We start from the raw sequence: 20,500 nt of genomic DNA, 5'->3' as shown, positions 1-20,500 counted from the left end.
AATTAATTCTCCCTAGGTTTTCTCAAAAAAATAATGTATAGTTAGGCCATACCTTGTCCTCTGCTTTTGCCATTCATTCCTGACATTTCCAATAAACTTCCTCTCTTTTAAATTTTTTTAAAGGAATCCTTTCTCCTTTGGGCATCATCAGATTCTTCCCTTCTACCTCCAGACAACATACTCAAATCCTCAAGAAAAGTTATTTTAGTTGTCCACCATTAACCTGCACACCAAGATGTCATCCTTCTAGCCAAGCAGACTTAATGCTATCTGGAAAATAATGACTTATAAGCCTTTTGCCTGCCAGTGAATGAATGGGATTATAGGTTGAGCTTTCAACATTTACAAAATGTGAAATAAACATTTCCCTTCCAAAGCAATAATATATACAAAAATACTTACAGAAAGAGATATCACCACATAAGACACCTTACCATGGAGAGAACAGGTGACCTTATGGACCTTTATTTAGCAGTGTCCCACTAATTTCAATGGGTTTTACTTACAAGTAAATGTGAATAATATTTCATTCCTACAGCTTGAACCTAGGCATGTTTATCTAGAAATAGATCTGCACAGAATTGTAGTCCAATCTGATGCACGTTTACTCAGAAGTCCATCTCACAGTGCTCAGTGGAGTTAGCTGTTTCTGAAATTTTGCTTCATCTTCCCCTCCCCTTCAGCAATTGAGAGGGCTACCAAGTTCTTTCCCTCTACCCTGTTATATTGTATTATAGACTAGTATTTTGAATTATTGAGCTAGGACAATGTAATACATGAAGGATAATCTTAACAATGAAATGGAATGTCTTGGGGTAAATAACATGGCTTCAGAACAATGACCTTTGGTTGTCAGTAAACTTAGAAAAGAATGCCATCATTGCAGCAGATGCAGGTCCTGTGTTTTTAAAATAATGTCAGATTTTTGTCAATATCAAGGCAGATAATGGCTTCTAAGATAAAGTGTTGAGTTGAAGCAGAGCAGAGCCTGCTGGGACTGCTGCAAAGAGTCATAAGGCTCCCTAATCCTATTCAGCCATTACAGCATCACATGAGACCATGCTGAAGAGTGCAATTATAGTATTAACTTAGATTTGCAGGATTCTGAGCTTGGGTTTTCAAACCTGTCATTGGGTTGCTTCAGCATACCTGGCATGCGTAAAAATAATAAGACAGATTCTGTGTTGTAAAATTTAGTGGCAATATTTATCTGTAGCATTAAGATGGTTAACAGGGAGAGCAGGTTGTACAGTTTTGCATGTTAAGTATCACTCCCCCCGTCTATAAAGGGGGTATACTACATGCTGACGTTCTGGGTCTCATAGTAGAGAGGGTCTTTTTTTGGAGCACTATGGAAGTGTGTGCCTCTTCAAATCTCTAGAATTGGCAGTGGTGTCATGCATGGTACATGCACACTGCCCTCCTCCTAATGCCAGTGTGCTCTGCTGGTAGCAGAGTGCAGGACACTGGTATAAACCCACAGCTAAAAGGCCTTAAAATTGCTCCAAAGTGAAGCAAGAAAAGGGTGTAGTGAGAGGCGGATAAACTTCTGAGAATGTATCTGAGTCCAATGTTTCTAGCCAAGTTTACAGCACTGTATATGGCTTTTTTAAAACACATGCCAGGTGTGCTGAAGCAACCCAATGATATGTTTGAAAGCCCAAGTTCCATATCCTGTAAATCTCAGATAATATCATAATTGCTTTCTCAAGCAGGGTCTCATGTGAGAGGCTGAGTAAGATTTCTCTGCTGCAATCCCAGGCTCTGCTATGTTGTGAGTCAATAGTGTTTTCTCTTATCTGTCATGGTATTAAGATGAAAATGTGACAGTATTTTAGAAACATAGAAACATACAATCACCACAATGATAGCATCTGTTACAAGTTTATGACTAATGGCTGTTTTCAGAATTGGCTGGAAATAATTATCCATAGAGATTACTGATACTGTTCTGAGATTCTATTTCAGGGAGGGTAGTGGGGTTTTTTTACCAAGTATTTTTTGTCTATTTTTAAAATTTTATCATCCCCCCACCATCTTACCCAAAGGCAGCAGGAATGGGGAGGGAAGGAGGAAGGAGAGGAAGCTTCTAACCTCTGAGGAAACAGCTGTTAGTGGTCATCTCTTCGTTTTACATTTTAAAAGGCCATTTCCCATAGAACATAATGGCTCTTTAAGAGATGCTTGCTGACTAACAAGTGAGAGGATTAGGTAGACATAGCTTCCCCCAAGTCCATTTAAGTTTTAAAACGGAATGAATGACTAAACTAGCACAAACTTATCATGCTGACGTTATCCCTGCTGGAGGCTTCTTTCTGCCTCCAGCTCTAGAGGTGGCAGAGACTGCCTCCACAACCAGAAAATGATGGGGGCGCTGGCCAGGGCTCCTGAATTCTCATGAGGCTTGTTTCTTTGTGGGAATCTCTTTTTCTCTGTATACCTTTTATTTTATTAATAAGAGTAAAAGCCCAGTAAAAAGGGCAGAGAAATAGAAGAAAAAAGTAAAGAAAAATGACTACAAAGAGAGAAAAAGAACAAAAATGGAAAAGAACAAAGAAAAATAATACGTTTCATTTTCCATTTTTCTCTACGACACCTATCATATTTTAACAAACATTATACTTTTAGTTTTAATATCTCCAAAATTTACCTTTTCTATTTATTTTTTCCGAAATTTATTTTCTTAGAAATCAAAACCACAAATCATCAGTTCATTTTTCCTTGTCTCATGCAGAAAGTTAATAAGGGATTTCCAATTAATCATAAAAATAGACAATATTTTATCTCTGATCAGAGCTGTAAGTTTAGCCATCTCCGCTAACACCATGATTTTCCACAATCCAGTCTTCAATTGAAGGCAATACTGTACTTTTCCACTTTTGCACATATAAAAGCCTAGCTGCTGTGGACATATAAAGAAATAAGATACCATGTTTATTTTCAAACTGTTTATCCATTAGTCCCAACAAAAAGGCTTCGGGTTTAAATTGTATATTGAGCTTCAGTATTTTTTGTATTATCATATGACTTTGTGATCAAAATTTTTTTGCTTTAGGGCAAGTCCACCAAAGACGATAAAATGCTCCTTCTTCATGTTGCTCACATTTCCAACATTTGTTTGAAAAAACTTTACTCATTTTTGCTAATTTATCAGGAGATACATACCACTGATACATCATTTTATAGAAATTTTCTTTAATTGGGTAACTAATCGTGAATTTGAGCCCCTTTGTCCACATATTTTCCCACTGGTCCATTGGTATGTTATACCCAATTTTTTTAGCCCATTCTATCATACAATCTTTCACACATTCTTCAAATTTCAACAAAAGTGTGTACATTTTAGAAATAACATGTTCCTTCATTTGTACAAAGTTCTTTTTCAAACTCTGTCTTTTCGTAACCAAAGCCCCATTATTTTTATCTGATTTAAACCTTTCTATAAGTTGGGCATAGAAAAACCATGGACATTTATAACCTTTAGCTATTAAATCTTCGTGGGAATCTCTTATAGATGGCTACACATAGGAAATAATAACCCTTTATTTCCTATAGGTGATAGAGAGGCCTGATCTGTGTACTAAAAATGAGTAGACTTATCCTCTCTACCTATGGTTTGACTGACCTTGAATTATGAACTAGTATTTTAACTTATTGAGATAGGACGAATGCCTAATTGTATAACCATAGAGAAGTATGGTTTTAATGTTGTTATATGATGAAATTATCTAGATTGAGCAATGCATAATTCTACACAATATTCCTGAATTATATTTATTGCTTTCTTGACTTTCCTAATATGCTACAATTTTAATTTCTCTCATGAATACTCCATAAAGACACAATAAATTTTATTTTGCATTTTACAATCTACCCCAATTGGCTCAAATTTGATGGGATTTATTTTTTAACAAGCTTGGTCTGAGCTTCTTTCGAGCATCTCAACATAGTGTCTCTGGAGATGTTTTAAGAGGCATTTGGCCTGGTACAACAGTAATAATTATATTTTAAAGTGTATGAGGAAAACATTTTTTTTCTTACTTACAATGAAACCAGCTGGATTTCAAAACCATATTAATTTTTTTATGAATGCACAAGTGATAAGGCTTAGAACAATATGGCCTCTTCCCAGCATGCAGCTATGCTGCTAAAGCTGGGGGCCATTAGTTGCCACCCTGGAAGGAGGGAGGCAGAACCACCCCTTCCTTTCAATCCACGGTTTGGCTGGGAGGGCGGAGACAAGGGCCTTAGGAGGCTGCTCTGCCCTGCCCAGTCACAGTTGGGAAGAGTCGCTCAGCCCACCCTCCTCACCCTGTATTGGTGCAGGATTAGCCAGCTGCTGTTATCAGAGCCAGGTAGGAATTTTTTACCCTCTTTCCATTTTGGAATGGGAATGAGGGTTTTTTCGCCTACCTTGTACCGATTTCGGGTATTGAGGTCATTGGCTAAGGGTGGTGCAGGTTAGCAGTATCATTGGCAGGTTTGAGTTTGAGATAGGGTGCGGGCCGGTGAGCATCCTTGGTGCTTCCCTATTGGTGGGAAGAGGGGCCTGCCTGAAGGGCTGGTACTGCTTTGACGGCTGCCAGCTGCAGGGGCAGGCTGCCTTCGGGAACCCCCACATGAAAGTCCTTCCCTCACTGCTGTACGGCTGAGGTGTTCAGGAGCTTGAATGGCGGGTGACCAAATTGCCTGGCCGGCCAGGTCCATGCCATCCATGGATGGGTCGCACCTGGGGCTTCGGGGCTCACCCAGACAGGTCAAGGCGGTGGTCCAGGGTGGACCCCGTGGCTTGACCTGTAGCGCTTTAGGCCCTTGCCGATGTTCTGGTTTGTTCTAGTTGTATGAAGTTAATAAAGTGGCCCTTATATCCAAACTTGGTGTCTATCTCTTCAATCCGACTAGGGTTGCTCTGCAACCGGAGACCAGTCCACCGGTAGCTGTCGGTTCGTTGCTTGGGTTTGCCTCTTACCATAGGCATGTAAAGAGTGTAACCTCACTTGATCTTTCCCTAGTACTGAACTCATGTCTCTGCTAAGAATAATGTGCCAGCAGCAAAAAGATCTTAAGCAAGACTGGAAGTTTTATTTAAAAAGGCAAAAAAGAATGCAAGCAGAGAAATAGGGCACCATCTCAGGGCCTCATCTCTGCTGAACACTAGAACACTACGGAGATAGATACAGAGTACAAAATCATTAGCTAGACATAACAATGATACAAAACAATTAAGATATCCTTTCCCCCCCCAAACAAGAGCTCTTGAGACCACCACCCTCCATTGCAGAGAGCAGAGTTATCAGTTCTCTGCTCTCTAACAAGAGAAGGGTCCCAAGCATCTTGTGTCTTCACCTTTTATAGTTGGAAAATCAAAGGAATGCATAGTTTGACACCATCATCAATTACGCAACCTTTGTTCTGATGACACAAATCTAATGAAGAATTTCACAAAAACATTAACCAGGACATCCTCTACATTTAAGATAGACTTCTTCTTTGATATGCAATTAGTTACATTGTAAATTACAAAGGAATGTTCACTTTTTAACCAGCCATAACTTGGGATGGTCTGCCCTCTCTGGCGATAAACTGTTTGCTCCAGTCCTTATCACCTTGCTCACAATGATTTACAAGTAAAGACCAAAAGACCCTCTGAAGGCATTTAACAATCAGCAACTTTTGTGGCTTTATCTGGTTTCAGTCACACAAAGTGAAACCTTCTGCCTGCTCTCAGGAAAGAAACTTCAGAGAGAGCGCCTTTGGAAGATCTCTATGCCATGCTGAAGCTGGTTCCATATTACAAGCATAGGCCTGGTTCCGGCCCAGTCCCAAAATTCTGACCACAGATATAGCTAGAACTATAGAACAGTTGATGGATTTGACCAAGAAAATCATAGAAGATGTATTTGCACACAAAAATGAGGCTAGTCTGGCCCCATAGCTAGTCATGCCACAACGGAGGTCTAGAGGCCTAGAATAGGAAGGGCAAAAAAACAGAGGAGTAACACAGTAGTATAGCCTTGTGTAGATTAGAAATGCCATCTAACCCATATCAGTAGATACAATGTATTGAGGCCCAGGTTTACAGAGCGTCTGAGAATAATAGGAATGTCTAACTTCACTGAGGTTGAAGATATAATTCAACAATGGGTTTACTGGTGGAGGGTCAAAATATATCCATATGAATGAGAAACTAGTAATCATTAGTTTTCCAAAGACTTCGTTAAAATAAAATGTAGCAAGAATGAACTAACAATTTTTATATACTATAATAAGGTGTTTCCAGTATAGGTAACCTTGTCTGATGTTTGAAGTTATAAAATAATTAGTTAATCAAGAACGTGAGCCCTTTGAAGCAGGACAGTTAGTTATTGTTAAGAGATGGTTTTGAAATGCTATAAATATGAGAAGCTGAACTGATCAGGAGCTTCTTCCTAGAAGGGGCTCCTTGCCTGTGACCTTCTTATCTTTGAGTAAGATACTTGGACTCATGTAATTGCTCTCCTTTAATGATCTATGTAATTAGAATGGATGGGATGATTTTCTTTTGCTTGAGCTAATGTAAAGAATGCTGAATAATCAGGTTTTAATAATAATAACTAAGAATGGAAGCAGAGATTCTGTAATAGTATTATTTGTGTACTATACCCAGTAATGAACCTAAAACTTTAGCTGTGGTGTATCTCTTTGCCAGGAGTTAAATTATTTGATATAGAAAACCTAACTAGATGCTTACAGCTTCTTAAGCGCTTAGCTATTTCTGAATCAGGCCTGACTAGAGTAAGCCAGAACAGAATGTTCACCAAACACAATTTCATGTTAAATCATGTCATTGAAAAGTCCATACATTGCTATATCAATAGATAGTTTCAATATGGTAGCTACCTCATGCAAGCAGACTTGATTTCTTGGGTATTCTTTTCATTTATCCCATTTACAGCCCCATCTTTCAGCCCCAAATAGACTCTCGAAGGAGCTTATAATGTAAGAGCAAAAAATACTTGGTATCAACCACTGCTGCAAGAGATGTTGGAAAGATACCCACACTTGAACCACTTTTTAGACAGACTGCTTTTGAAAAACAATTTAACATGCAAATGAAAAAGAATGAAGTATTATAACTAATTGATAAATTAAACAATAACAAGTTCTAGTTTATATGGCATTCATCAAGAGCTCCTTATTAACTTGCCCAGTGTAATGAGTTTGTGTGACAGACTAGTGAATTTTTCAAGAAAAAAATATTTCATACAAGACCTACCTAAATTATGGAATTATGTTTTAGATAGCTATGTAAAATTTAGATAGCTATGTAAAATGATCAGAAACATTCGTGAAGGGTAGGTCTATTGATAACTATTAACCATAAGAGCTGGGACATGCTGGGGTCAAACAAGAAGTGGCCGTCATTTTCATGCTCAGCCTATAAGCTTCCCAAAGTTTCCTGGACAGCCTTCCTACCTGTTCTGTAAGCAGAGCTGTGCAGACAGAAGGAATATGCTTCACTTTCATTTTCCAGGCAGCTCAGCTTGCATAACATATGAACCAATGAGATTATGTTTATTTGTAATTTTAATATTTAGATTTGAAAATATTCTGAATAATGCATTATTTGGTGAGTTCTGACTAGAGGTGGGCGCGATCCAAAAAAAATTACCAATCAAGCTGATCGGGGATTGGTGCCAGCGACAACCCCAAATCACCGATCCACACCGATCATCTCCCATTTCCGATCTGTGGATCGGGGATCGGGGAGGCCAAAGCGGAGGGGCGCCCTGCTGTTCCCAGCTATGTGCGAAGGTGGGTGGTGGCGGCGACCACTGGGCCAGGCGGGCATGGGGAGGCGCCTCCCCTCAGAGAGGGGACGTACACACACACACACACACACACACACACTTAGAGCAGAGGGGGGAGTTTTTAACCCGGCGACGAGCCGCCTCCCCTCAGGGAGGGGACGTTCACACACACACACACACACACACACACACTTAGAGCAGGGGGGGAGTTTTTAACCCGTCCCTGCCTCTCCAAATAGAGAGAGAGACACACCCCGTCAACATGTTTCAGCCAGCTTTTAAAAAAAAGCAGGGACAGAATCCTCCATTCCTCCCCACCCGATTTTAAAAGCAAGCAGCCAGTCTTCCAAAAGCATATTTTAAACACACACACAGAGCCGTGAATGAGGTTTTCCCACAAAATACAGTGTTTTAAAAGCAGGTTAAAAACCGAGAGTGACAGCCAGAAAAACAGCCATTCCTCCTACAAAGCCCCGTTTTTTAAAAAAGCAAAAAAAACGTTTGGAGTGCTCATAGCTACAGAACACCCCCTTTCCCGTCCTTCCCCTGGGTCTCTTCTCCCAACTGGTGAGTGCATTGCTGCTCCGCGGTTGGAAGGAAGCCCTGCTAATCAAGGAAAGTTGGGCTTCCATTCGGGTTTCCAGGGCGACAGAAGGAGGGCAAACACAGCTCAGGCATTCCCATGGCTCTGTTGCCCCGGGAATAGATTACTGGTGCCTGATTGTCTGCATCCCCGATCAGATCCCGATGGCCCAAATCAAGCCCCGATGAACCCCCCCCCTCCGAACACTGGATCGGTCGCCGTGGACGGCACCGATCCCCCGGGTCCCGATCCCCTGGGTCCTGACAATGGCGAACGCCATTATCGTGGGTATCGTGCCCATCTCTAGTTCTGACTATTTCTACATTCCAAATTGCACATCCCTGCTTCCCAATCCAGGAGTAAATCTATGGCATAATTTCCTTATTTCCTTCAATGAACAACATTAACATTCACAGTATAAATAGTTCCCAAAGGAGTGTCAGCACATGTAACGTGGGAGACTCCACAAATAGCAATGAAGCAATGCCTTGTTATATTGCAGTCTCTTTCTCTACCCCCACTGAACAAATTTAAGTAGACAATTGTTTTGGAACCAATATGCTCTCACAATGTGAATCATTTTTTATTGTGTCCCTTAAGCTTGTAACTCTTTAAATCTCCATTGCAAGGATTCAGTGAGGATCCAGTCAGTGTAACAATTGCTATTTAGCCTACCAGATGACTGGTTGGGAAATTCAAAGTTATAACAATGCTGTGATTAATGAGGAAAGTAGCAATTGTCAGATAAATTACAAGCTCTGAATGAGTAGCTCATCTAATTATTGTTGTAATCTGGGTTTAATGTGGATAAGGTGGCATTCTTAAAGCCTGGGATAGAGCCATTAAACATCTAGTGGCTACTTGGACCAATGATCACTGCTGAAATTAAGTAAGGAAGTTTTCCACCATTAAAGGTGGGGACTGTGATGCTTGATGTATAAATAGATAGGGAGGTGAAAGTGTTAGAGCTGCCTTGAGTTTCAGCACTAAGGAGTTGTCTGCTTGACTGGACTAAACTTGTAGGACCAGAATGAACACCACAGGTGTATTTGTGCTTCTAAGCCTGTCCCTCTTCTGCCTTTTTTCAGGTGAGTTACATTTATAGGTTACTTGTCAAACATGCTCAAGCTTCAAAGATTGCAGAGACAGAGCTGCTGTATCAGAGTGGACCAACAAGCTAGGCTGACTATCCATTGTCCTCTAGATTGAAAAATCCATTCAGCATGAGCAGAAGTGCACTGTGGTGGTTTTGCTGCCTTCTCATTCCTACTGCAGTCATCCATCTACTCCAGTATTGTGTTTCCATGGGAAACATCATGTGGATTTTAATCTACGTTTCTGGAACTTCATGTGGATTAAAATAGAGGGCTGTATGACAGGAGGAAAATGGTTCTTGTCTTCCACAAGTGGAAGTGCCTACAATGGACAGAAAGGTTGCTTAGGATACTAGCCTATATTTACTATTGTTTGTGTTTGTAAAATGGAATGAGGTACGATGCCATCAGCACCATAAAATTCTGAACAGTATATAATGCTATCTTTAGAAAATGTACTTATTAGGAAGCATGTTGCAGTACATTTGCAGCATATACAATTCAACTTAATAATTAGAAACATTTGTACTTTAATCTTCTTAATCCTTAATATTCCAGTATTTCAGTAGAAATACATCGACTATGTTAGCTTCAGTTGTCTAGGATTTTATTTCTGATGTAAATCTGTATAAATTGTCATTTACCAAACTCAACATGCTCAACTATGTATGACAAGTCAGTTGAGGCTCAGGAAATCTATTTTTTCCCTGCCTGGCTTGGCCTGCAAAAACAAACTATTGAAAGGAAAGTCATAACGCAGGGCTTGTGGACTGGTCTTGGCTCAGTGGGTCACAAGTTACGGCATTACATGCTCATACTAATCTAGGCACAGCACGAAGTGGTGTCCTCGTCACTGATGCCCAACATGCATTCTTCATTTGAGCATATAAATGGCTGAATGTACTGAGAATTCCAGGGCAATCTCAGGATTCAAAGTGACACCAAGGCCAGGAGTAAGTTGGAAAGTATCAGTGTGCATCACTGTGGAGCTATAGTTACATTATCATTTGCAAGGAAGATGAAACTACTAGTGCTGCTGCCATTGAGCCAAATGGCTCTTAAGCTGAAGGGTCCTCCTGAAAGTACCGGTGATAATGAATCAGCACAAGTAAATTAAAGCTAAACAGAAACCTGATATATTACAAATATTAACATAATTAAACACCGTTAGAACCAATCAGAAAAAGGCCTGTGTAAATAATATACTGCTACCAGGATGGGATGAGAAAGAGGCAACCCTTACTTCAACCGGCAGTCCATTCCATAAGGATAAGGCCACCACAGAAAATATTTTTGTTCTGACAATCACAGATCTCACTTCTTGACTCTTTAAGGAGGGACATGAGAGCAAACCTTGTGTTGATCTTAAGGTCCTTCAGATATGAGGGACCCTGGCCAAAAGTGGCTTTAAAGGCCAGAACCAGCACCTTGAATTGGATCTAGAAACAAATAACAACAATAACATTTGATGTATATGCCATCCTTCAGGACAACTTAATGCCCACTCAGAGCGGTTTACAAAGTATGTTATTATTATCCCCACAACAACACCCTGTGAGGTGGGTGGGGCTGACAGAGCTCCAAGAAGCTATGACTGACCCAAGGTTACCCAGCTGGCTTCAAGTGGAGGAGTGGGGAATCAAACAGGTAGACAGTACCGCTGCCGTAATATTACCATCATATGGTTCGTTTGACTTACGCACATTAATAGATGGACTGCTGATTTCTAGACCACTTGCAGCTTCCCCATTGTGCAAACAAACAACAGAATCCATGCAGGCAGTACAAACCAAATTGTGATTGTAATGCCAAGTCCTCAAGCTATTTAACTTTACTTCCAGTTCAGTGTTACAACTGCTAAAACCAGACGTTTTTTGGATAAAGCCAAAAAATCCTTTTCATTAATGGAATACATCCAGAACATTTCCTGGGTTATCTCCACTGCGGGGGGTGGGGGCAGTATTATGTTTCATCTTGCTAATCCTCATCCATTCCATACCTGCCTCCCAGCACCTGTTCACAGTTTCCACAGCTTCCCTGTGATCTGCTGGTAGTGTGAGATAGAGCTGAATGTCATTTCCCATTCTTCCCTTGCTTGAAACTCTATGTAAATTTCACAGAAATTAACAAGTAACACAACTTTTTAAAACTGTTATTATACAAAAATAAATAGATGCAATATATATAAATCCATCAATACAATGAAAAGTTAATAATCAGTTGAGCCCATGATAGTAATTACTACTGCTAATATTTAAACTTACACTGACCTTTAATTACAAATATCATTTTCAACATAGCATAATGTTGGAATCCAATAAATTTCTCATCCTTTGATTTTTAATTTTTTTTTAACCAAATTCAATACCTTCTTTTAGACAATCTATCTTTTTTGGAGCACATTTTTTCCATTGAATGACTAGCACCATCTCTGCAGCTGTTAACAGATTTTTAGCTATCTCTTGAGCCAAAAGATTTACCATTTTGACATAGTTCAGTAGAAAAACCTTAGACACCTAAGATAGTACTATTCCCAAGGCTTCAAATATAATACCCACTCACATGTCTACCACATATGCTGAGGGGGGGGGGGGCGGAATGCTTTATCTTTAGACAATACCAAAGCTAGTATACATTTTTTATAGTCTCCAGGGGGATTCAAATTCACTGGTAGCATCTTATTTACGAAACAATAGCAATGATCACTCTGCTGCCTAGTAGAGGATAACTGTTGCTGGGCAATGTTTTTAATGTAATAAATACATCACCTTTGCTTTGTTTAGGACTCTTGGGGGAACTTTACATACTCACATGCTTTGAATATGCAGCATTTACAATTTTCATCTTCTATTGGTACACTGGTGTTTTGGCTCTGCAAGATGTTAGTAACCTTGCCTCTTTTTTTGTTGCAGATGTGGCTGCCCAACGCGTGATGCAGGTTTGTGCAGCTTTTTTATTATATGTTATTTTATTTCCCTGGGATCAAGTTCTCATAAGCCCCAGGTCAGCGATTAGTTGGTCACTTACTGGAAGACCCTTTAATAAGATCATAAGACCATTTGGGAGGTCAGACTCACATCTTTCCTGAAAAGGGACTAATGTCCAGTCCCATGGTCACAAGTGGCTGTTCCCACACAAACTTCCTCTCCCTTTGAGTTTGCAACTACGGGGGACAGACTCTATGCGTCAGAGGGAGAGCTTTGTACTTTGGGTACCTGATTCCTAATACTAGTAATTTAGCAAATATTTCAGCACTGAGAAAATGCTTAGTAATACTGAAACAGGGGGAAAGGGTAAAAAATATCTCACCATTTCCAAAAGCTGTTGCATATTTCTGTTGATTTCAAATGATACGTTTGTGAGGAAACAATCTGACGAACTAAGCAAACTGATGAAACTAGGACTCTTCCACAGGAGGAGAATAATTTTGGACCAAGTTTTAAAGTGAAAAGGAAGCCTTAAAATTAGAAATTTCATCTCAAATTTTCAGAAGTAGTTGTGCTAATCTGCTGAAGTTAATATAGCAAAATGCATCTGACCAGAGCTTTTTTTCTGGGAAAAGAGGTGGTGGAACTCAGTGGTGGAACTCAAGACTGCACAATGACATCACTTTGGGTCAGCTGGAATGGGGGGGGTTAAGGTTTAAATTGCCCTTGGCGAAAATTGTCACATGGCCGGTGGCCCCGCCCCCTGATCTCCAGACAGAGGCGAGTTTAGATTGCCCTTCGTGCCACTTTGCAGTGCGGAGGGCAATCTAAACTCCCCTCTGTCTGGAGATCAGGGGGCGGGGCCACCAGCCATGTGACCATTTTTAAGAGGTGCCGGAACTCCGTTCCACCGCGTTCCCGCTGAAAAAAAGCCCTGCATCTGACAAAATGATTCCTGGCTCACAAAAGTTTAAGCCACAATTGACTTGTTAGGTTTCAAGATGCCATGAGATGCTTTGTTATCTAAAATGTTGATTGTATCAGAAAATGTCAGAAGATTAATTTTAAAATGAACCGTTCTGAGATGGTGGCAAACAAGACTGATGCTGGGTGCTGTCAAAAGCAAAAGTACTTTTGAACACTTTACCAAAACGCAGACAAATTAAAAATTATTGAAATGTTGATCTCTATAATATGAGATGTAACTTTAGCTTTCTGCGGTCTTCTTGTTTTTTGTAGTTGTGCTGTATATTACAAAAAATCTGATATCTTCCTCAGTACATCGTTTTGGTAACATGGGTACTAGATAAGTGGTATACTACTGATAGATTAATCACTTAATCAGTTGGAAACAAGACCAAACCAATAGATTATGGCACCTATTGAGATTTAGAGCTGATCTAGAAGTTATTCTTACATGTTCTTTGTACCATACAGCCATGCTGCTTAATAGAAATAATGACATGAATCCTATCTGCTTTATAAGTGAATTGTCCCAGTTCCACCCTACAACATTGTGATAGCTGCTGTAGAGGACAGGGACTCAGCAACCCTAGATACGTGGGATTCATGTTATGAATTTTACTAAGCAATATGGTCATTGTGTGGAAGATTCTAAATTGTGCATGACAGTACCAATCACCATAATGCATACTCTAGATTAACTGTGCCTAGGAAGGAACAGGCTAGTAATCATAGCCTTCATCTCACATTTATGTGATGTCATCTATAAAGTTTGCAATACCTAAGGGCTAGGGCACAGAAAAGATGACGAACAGATGAGACAGCTTTGTAAGCCCCGGTTAGTGAAATCACTTAAACGCTTAATTCTTCTGCCAGCTTCATATCCCTGGAATTTGGAACTGGATATAGAAATCAATATGTTTTTTCTTATTAAGCAATATCTCAGACTGGATCCAATCAGCCTTTCTGCTATTTGAAAATGAGTTACATGCACAGAGTCATGTCCCATGGGGTCTGTAGTAAGGATGGGATTTGGGCAAGACTGAGTGGAACAGTTGACTGGATCCAATCCTTTATTGGCAGATATTTTGTTCATGAAATCCTAAATGAGTCAACCACCTGGCCCATGAATCCTTCCCATCTGCCTTGAACTCTTCTAAACTGTGATAACTGCATCTCTTTTCTCCATTATCCAGAAAATTGAAAACCTGCAAACCTGTCTTCTGATTAATTCCATAGCTACTCACTGGAAACATTTAGCCAAAAGGATAAACTCAACTATTTCCACTGCTAATGCAGATTGGGAAAGCTAACAGATATTAGAACTATTTTTAAAAACTTTTTAAAATGATGCTTATTCTTTTGGCAGATTGATTGTAGTCAATACATGGATGATTCAATCTGCTCCAGAGAGGGAGAACCTATCTGTGGAACAGATGATCAGACTTATGGAAACCGGTGTGCTTTTTGCAAGGCCACTAGGTAAGTATATCAAAGATGCTGTCCTACATGCAAATGGTGAAAATGTGTGGAGGAGATTGATGGAGGGCAGTGTCATAGAAGGAAGGCTCCTATAATCATTATTTGTATGAATGTGCATGGTTTGATTCATGAGAGTGGCTAAACAGGACAAATCAAGAAAATGATATGCAAATATAATTGATTTGACTGATTTATGAATAGTTTTTTGGCTCTAACTTTGGATTATCTTCGTGCAAAATATACATATGATGCATGCATTTGTTGGATTTTGTGCTACTTAAGTGGTGCCCTGCAAAATATTACTACTGTAAACAGCTGCTTGGGTTGCTTATACTGTTCAGGGCCAGCCATTACTATGAGTCTCCTCCTACTTAAAATATTAAAATGATTGATTGATTGATTTGGACCATTGCTATCTCCTAGCAATTTGAGGGCAACAAAGGAAAAGTAGGCAGGTCAGTCCTGGTATCTCAAAGTCTTGATCACCCCAAACTGGGAAAATACAGCTTGGATTTCTTTCCCTAAAAGATTTTTCAAAATGTCCATCTATAAGAGCCAGTTTGGTGTAGTGGTTAAGAACACAGGACTCTAATCTGGAGAGCCAGGTTTGATCCCCCACTCCTCCACTTGAAGCCAGCTGGGTGACCATGGGCTAGTCACAGTTCTCTGGAGCTCTCTCAGCCCCACCCACTTCACAGGGTGTTTTGTTGTGGGGATAATAATGGCATACTTCGTAAACCGCTCTGAGTGGGCATCAAGTTGTCCTGAAGGGCAGTATATAAATCAAATGTTGTTGTTGTTATCATTATTATTAAGTTCACTAGTTTGCCATAATTTAGCAGTTTCTGTCATTTATTATCTTATTTCTGTATTTCAGAGATAAGTATTTCTCATTTCTCCATATATTTCTCCTGTATTATAGGGGAAAGGGAAATCTTGCTGTTCGTCACATGGGGGAGTGCAGAGGGAAAACTGGCATGCGCAGCTGAGTGCAACATAGCTCCATTCTACTCAGTTCCTGGCTAATGCTTGGAGATCACTTGCATGGAGGTTTGACCTTTCATTTGTGGCTGTTTCCCCCTTTGGGCTCCTGGCAATGCTATTGTCTCCATCGTACATGTTCATTAAAGCAGAGCTCAGCAGAATATTTTTGACTCTTCTTCTTGTGTAATATCTTGAGAAGCCTTAGAAAGCAGAGTGAAAACAAGAGAGCCATACACTTCATATACACTAGATGGCCCCATTGACTGGAGAGTTGGTATATTTTCTTGTCCCACCTCATTAATAAAATGTTGTAAAGAAACATGGAAGTGCTCACCTTTGATATGAGAAGTTAGCTACAGAAAAAATGTGCAACTAGTCAGCCCTGCTGATAAAACTTAGAATGTCACATTTAATTGAAGGCAGGCAGGCAAAAAAAATACTCTTTGCTTTAGAGATTGAGAAGCTTATATTTAAGTCGGGAAAGAGTTGCTGTCAGTTGCCCGACACTGACCCAAGCTTTCCTCATAATTCATTGCTCCTGCTGGCTCTCCACTTCCTTATACAGTGCAGGTTTCCCTGCAGAAAGATGAAAGAAATGCATGCTCTGACTAAAGAAACTCTGAGAAATAGCAAGTGGCAGTAGCTGTGGGTCATCTGCAGTCCAAATCTGAGACCTAGAAAATTTGTTTGGGATATTTGTACAATTCAAATTTTTACTTTATTCCCCACCCCCCACCCCGAAGCACTCTGGGTTCAAAGTGCATTCAGTGAAAAAAAACTTTTTTTCAATGCACAGAAGTACCTAGTTCATCATCAGGAAATTCCTCACCCTTGATGTTGCAATTCTTTTCTGGAGCTGAGTTGCTTAACTCACCCTGTATGGCTCCTGCCCAGTTCTTCAGCATAATCCTGGTATTCAGATATATATTTCTGACTAATCAGTCTCTCTCAGATCTGAGGTGGATGTCTTATTTATTTGAAGTAATTACTCCCTGCCATTCCACTTATGGATGCTCTCTCACAGCATCATTTAAAGTTGTATAAACAAATAGATTTAAAATTAAACTAAACTCAATAAATGCAAGGGTGGTCTTAGTGAATCAGGGTCCCTGGACAGAAGTCCTGCAAGGGGTCCCATAGTCACTGCCCCTCATTGCCTCCTGCCATGGGGCCAAGCAAGAGGCAGCCCACACCCTGTGTGAGGTGGGCGGGAGCCACCACTGATGCCAGAAGCCAGCTGCTAGAGCCCCAGAGAAGGCAAGCATAAGTGGCCACCACGGAGGTGGTGGGACAGATGCAAGTGGAGGTGCTGTTCTGCTTTCCCCCTGCCCATCAGGGGAAATCAAGGACTTGCAAGACACAAAGAAAGAATCTAGTCTAGTCTACTTTCTGCTATGCTTGTTTTCCACTTGCAGGTAGGCTTTTGTTTGGGAGCATTTAAAACAGACGTTCTTTATCTATACTTGGAAGTGGCACCATCCCTTCTATGACTTCAACGATCGACTGTCTTATTCTGCTCTGTCACACAGAACAGGCTATAGAAAGTGTATACAAAACAACTTATATAAAATCCTGTTTTGAAGCCTAGATTCTCTTTTCTAAAACTTTAAGATGACTTGAAGCAAAACAGAACATAGTCTGTGACTACTGAGCCACATTCCAGCTATGACCTAGTCCACTTAAAAATAAAAGCTAAGATTTCCTGTCAAGATGGTACAGCAGTTGGCCATGGCTCATTGAACTCCTGAATGAGACTCTTGTTACTTATGCTGACCAGGCTCAAAATCCTGTTCTCCAGGCCTCTAGGGGATGGTGATCTAGGATAATTTCTTTACTATCTATGTATTTATTTATACCCCAAATATCTCCCCTGTAGGGACCTGAAGTGGCTTACAGCATTGTTCTCTCCTCTATCCTCACAGCAACCAAGTGACATAAGTCAGACTGAGTGTGTGTTAGGCCACCCAGCAAGTGTTTGTAGGACAGTGGGGATTTGAACCTGGTTCGCCCAGATCCTAGTCTGACACTCTAACCACTACCCTCCAACTGGAGATAAATGCTGGAAATACTATCCTGCTGAGCTCTGGCCACCAAGGCCTGCATCCACCCTAAGAGGTCCTACAGCCTTAGACTGGGTTAGCCCCTTGCCACAACCCACACAGACTTAGCATGACAATGTGGCCTCAGGGTTTGTGATCATAATGGAGCTTCATGTCTTGGCCTAGACAGGGCCGGTGCTACCATTAGGTCAACTAGGTGGCTGCCTAGGGCACAGAACTCAGAGGGATGCAGAACTGACCTAAGGGACACAGTTTTATACAGATTAGTTACTTTTTAAAAAGCAACTGACAATTTATATTTTTATTTTAAAATAAATACTACAACAGTGCTATAGAATATAATTAATTATAACATTTTATCAAAATTTTCTCTGTACTCACTCTCACTTGCCAAAGTCGCATTGGCACCAGCCACTGTGGTCTGCCTCCTGGGGTTAGTTGGCAAACAGGGCAGGAGTGGGGGAGAAAACCTATTGAGCATCCCCCAACAGGGTAGGGGGAATAGTCCTCTCAACAGACAATCAAGTTTGAGGATGGTTTTCAATAAGTTTTGATAGATCCTACTGAGATTGCAAAGGAACTTGGAATACTATCAAACTTCAAGACAGAACAAGTTAGAAAAAGAAGAAAGAAACAGCAGTTTGAGTATGAGGCCCAAGAAAAGGCAAAACAAGATCCAAAGCAGAAATTCAAAGTAGGTTTCTATTATGCTGTCTTAGACACTGCCATACAATCTGTTGAAGAGAGATTCCAACAGCTACAGCAATATAATTCCCTATTTGGCTTCCTATAAGAAGCCAACAGTATCAACAAAAAAATTCGTGTCAGTGGTAAGTGGTGAATGCAGTTTCTCAAAGCTCAAACTTATAAAAATGTACATACATTTAACAATGCTGCAAAAGAGACTAGTTGGTTTGGCAGTGATATCTTTTTTTTTTTTTTGAAAATTTTTTATTGGGTTAGAATCCATTATTTCCACATTTACATTCAATTTTCCCCAATTTTTTCATCTCTAACCCCCTCCCTTCCCCCCCCCTTTTTGTTGACTTCCAACAGCTTTCCAACCCTTTGTCCCCTTTCCCTTACTTTTATTAGCTTCCTCTATCTAAAACAAATATATATTCTCCATTATTCTAAGCAGTACATCCTTAACTATTTTTAACATTATATGCCCAAACTGTAAGTCTTTGTTTCCATCTTAGATAAACAATTTATCCCAATTTTTCAATTTCAGATATTTCTATATATCATAAACCATATAGATCATACATTCGTTTATATCAAACAATTTGACTTATTCTCTATATATATTACTCATTCTATCTTTTTATAATAGTTCTATATATCTCTCCTCACGTAGTCAATCAATTTGACCCATCTATATCTTCAGACATTCAGTTTGGTACAAAGCTTATCAGAAAAAAAGAAAATATTGTTAGTTAATCGCTCCTTATATTTAGTCCTTATAATTAATTATTTTCTCTATGTTCTGTTTGTTAACCTATATATATCTATATATATGTCAATCTATTAATCTGACTGCTTATTAATTCACATTTATCTCTTCTCCCCCCGGTAAAGTCTCCCCCCTCTACTTCAATACTTCAGTAGTTCTCAAACTGCCACAGTTTTCCTCCCACCTCCCATTTCTTCTCCAGGTATTGTTTCAGCTTCTCCCAGTCTGTGTTGAACTGCCCTGAGTCCAGATCTCTCAGTTTTCTTGTCATCTTGTCCATTTCAGCCATATACAGCAATTTGTAAGTCCAATCTTCAATAGTTGGCACTTCTTGTACTTTCCATTTTTGCGCATACAAAAGTCTAGCTGCTGCTGTCATATAAAATATCAACGTCCTGTGTTGGGCTGGAATTCCCTCCATTCCCAAGTTCAGTAGCAGGAGTTCTGGGTTCTTATTAATTTGAAATTGTAAAATTTCACTCATTTCTCTTATTATTTCCCCCCAGTACTGCCTGGCTACCTCACACGACCACCACATATGATAGAGGGAGCCCTCATGCTTCTTACATTTCCAGCATTTATTAGAAGTATTCAAATTCCCTAGCGCAATCTTCTTTGGTGTCATGGTTTGGCAGTGATATCAATGGAACATGCCCAAGTATCAGCACTTGACCTGAAGAAATTGGTGATAAAATTTGCAAAGGAAAAGGCACACAAAATCAGAGTGTGATGATCTTGAAATGGGAACATTCAAGAGACTTAAATTTTAATATCACAATTCACAGGATTATTCAAAACTAGTGCCAGAGCCCGTTGTGACATAATACAATGGGCTCTAGCAGCGGGCGCTGGACTGAGCTGCCCCACACCACAGTGGGCCGCCAGACTGGGCCATCCCACACCACAGTGGATGGCCAAGCTGGGCAGCCCCATGCTTTAATGGGCCGGGCAGCCCTACACTGCAGTGGGCTGCTGGGCCAGGCAGCCCCTCGTTGCAGTGAGCCAGGCAGCCCCACATCACAGCTGGCTGTGCCACCCTGCACCTCAGCAGGCCGCCAGGCTGGGCCACTCTGCACTGCAGCAGGCCACTGGCCTGCGCAGCCCTGTGCTGCAGTCGACCGCTGGGCTGGGCAGCATTGCACCAGACCCCGAGGCACTGGG

General features: G+C 40.4%; 1 protein-coding gene across 1 annotated transcript; it reads left to right on the top strand.

The window, feature by feature from the left end:
- The first annotated feature begins 9,403 nt into the window (after positions 1–9,403).
- On the top strand, positions 9,404–15,828 carry LOC129327611 (serine protease inhibitor Kazal-type 6-like). Its single transcript, XM_054976367.1, has 4 exons — positions 9,404–9,461; positions 12,380–12,405; positions 14,727–14,839; positions 15,762–15,828. Exons 1-4 carry the CDS (start codon positions 9,404–9,406, stop codon positions 15,826–15,828), a joined length of 264 nt encoding a protein of 87 aa, XP_054832342.1.
- Positions 15,829–20,500: the final 4,672 nt, after the last annotated feature.

This window comes from Eublepharis macularius, chromosome 4 (assembly GCF_028583425.1).
Source record: "Eublepharis macularius isolate TG4126 chromosome 4, MPM_Emac_v1.0, whole genome shotgun sequence".
Lineage (NCBI taxonomy): Eukaryota > Metazoa > Chordata > Lepidosauria > Squamata > Eublepharidae > Eublepharis > Eublepharis macularius.
This window is presented reverse-complemented; position numbering and strand designations above follow the sequence as displayed.

Excerpts from the sequence above, each read along its gene's own strand:
- LOC129327611 (XM_054976367.1), top strand. The coding sequence starts at position 9,404 with ATGAACACCACAGGTGTATTTGTGCTTCTAAGCCTGTCCCTCTTCTGC. Across the intron at positions 9,462-12,379 it reads CCTCTTCTGCCTTTTTTCAG|ATGTGGCTGCCCAACGCGTG; the intron begins GTGAGTTACATT and ends TTTTTGTTGCAG. Across the intron at positions 12,406-14,726 it reads CTGCCCAACGCGTGATGCAG|ATTGATTGTAGTCAATACAT; the intron begins GTTTGTGCAGCT and ends TTCTTTTGGCAG.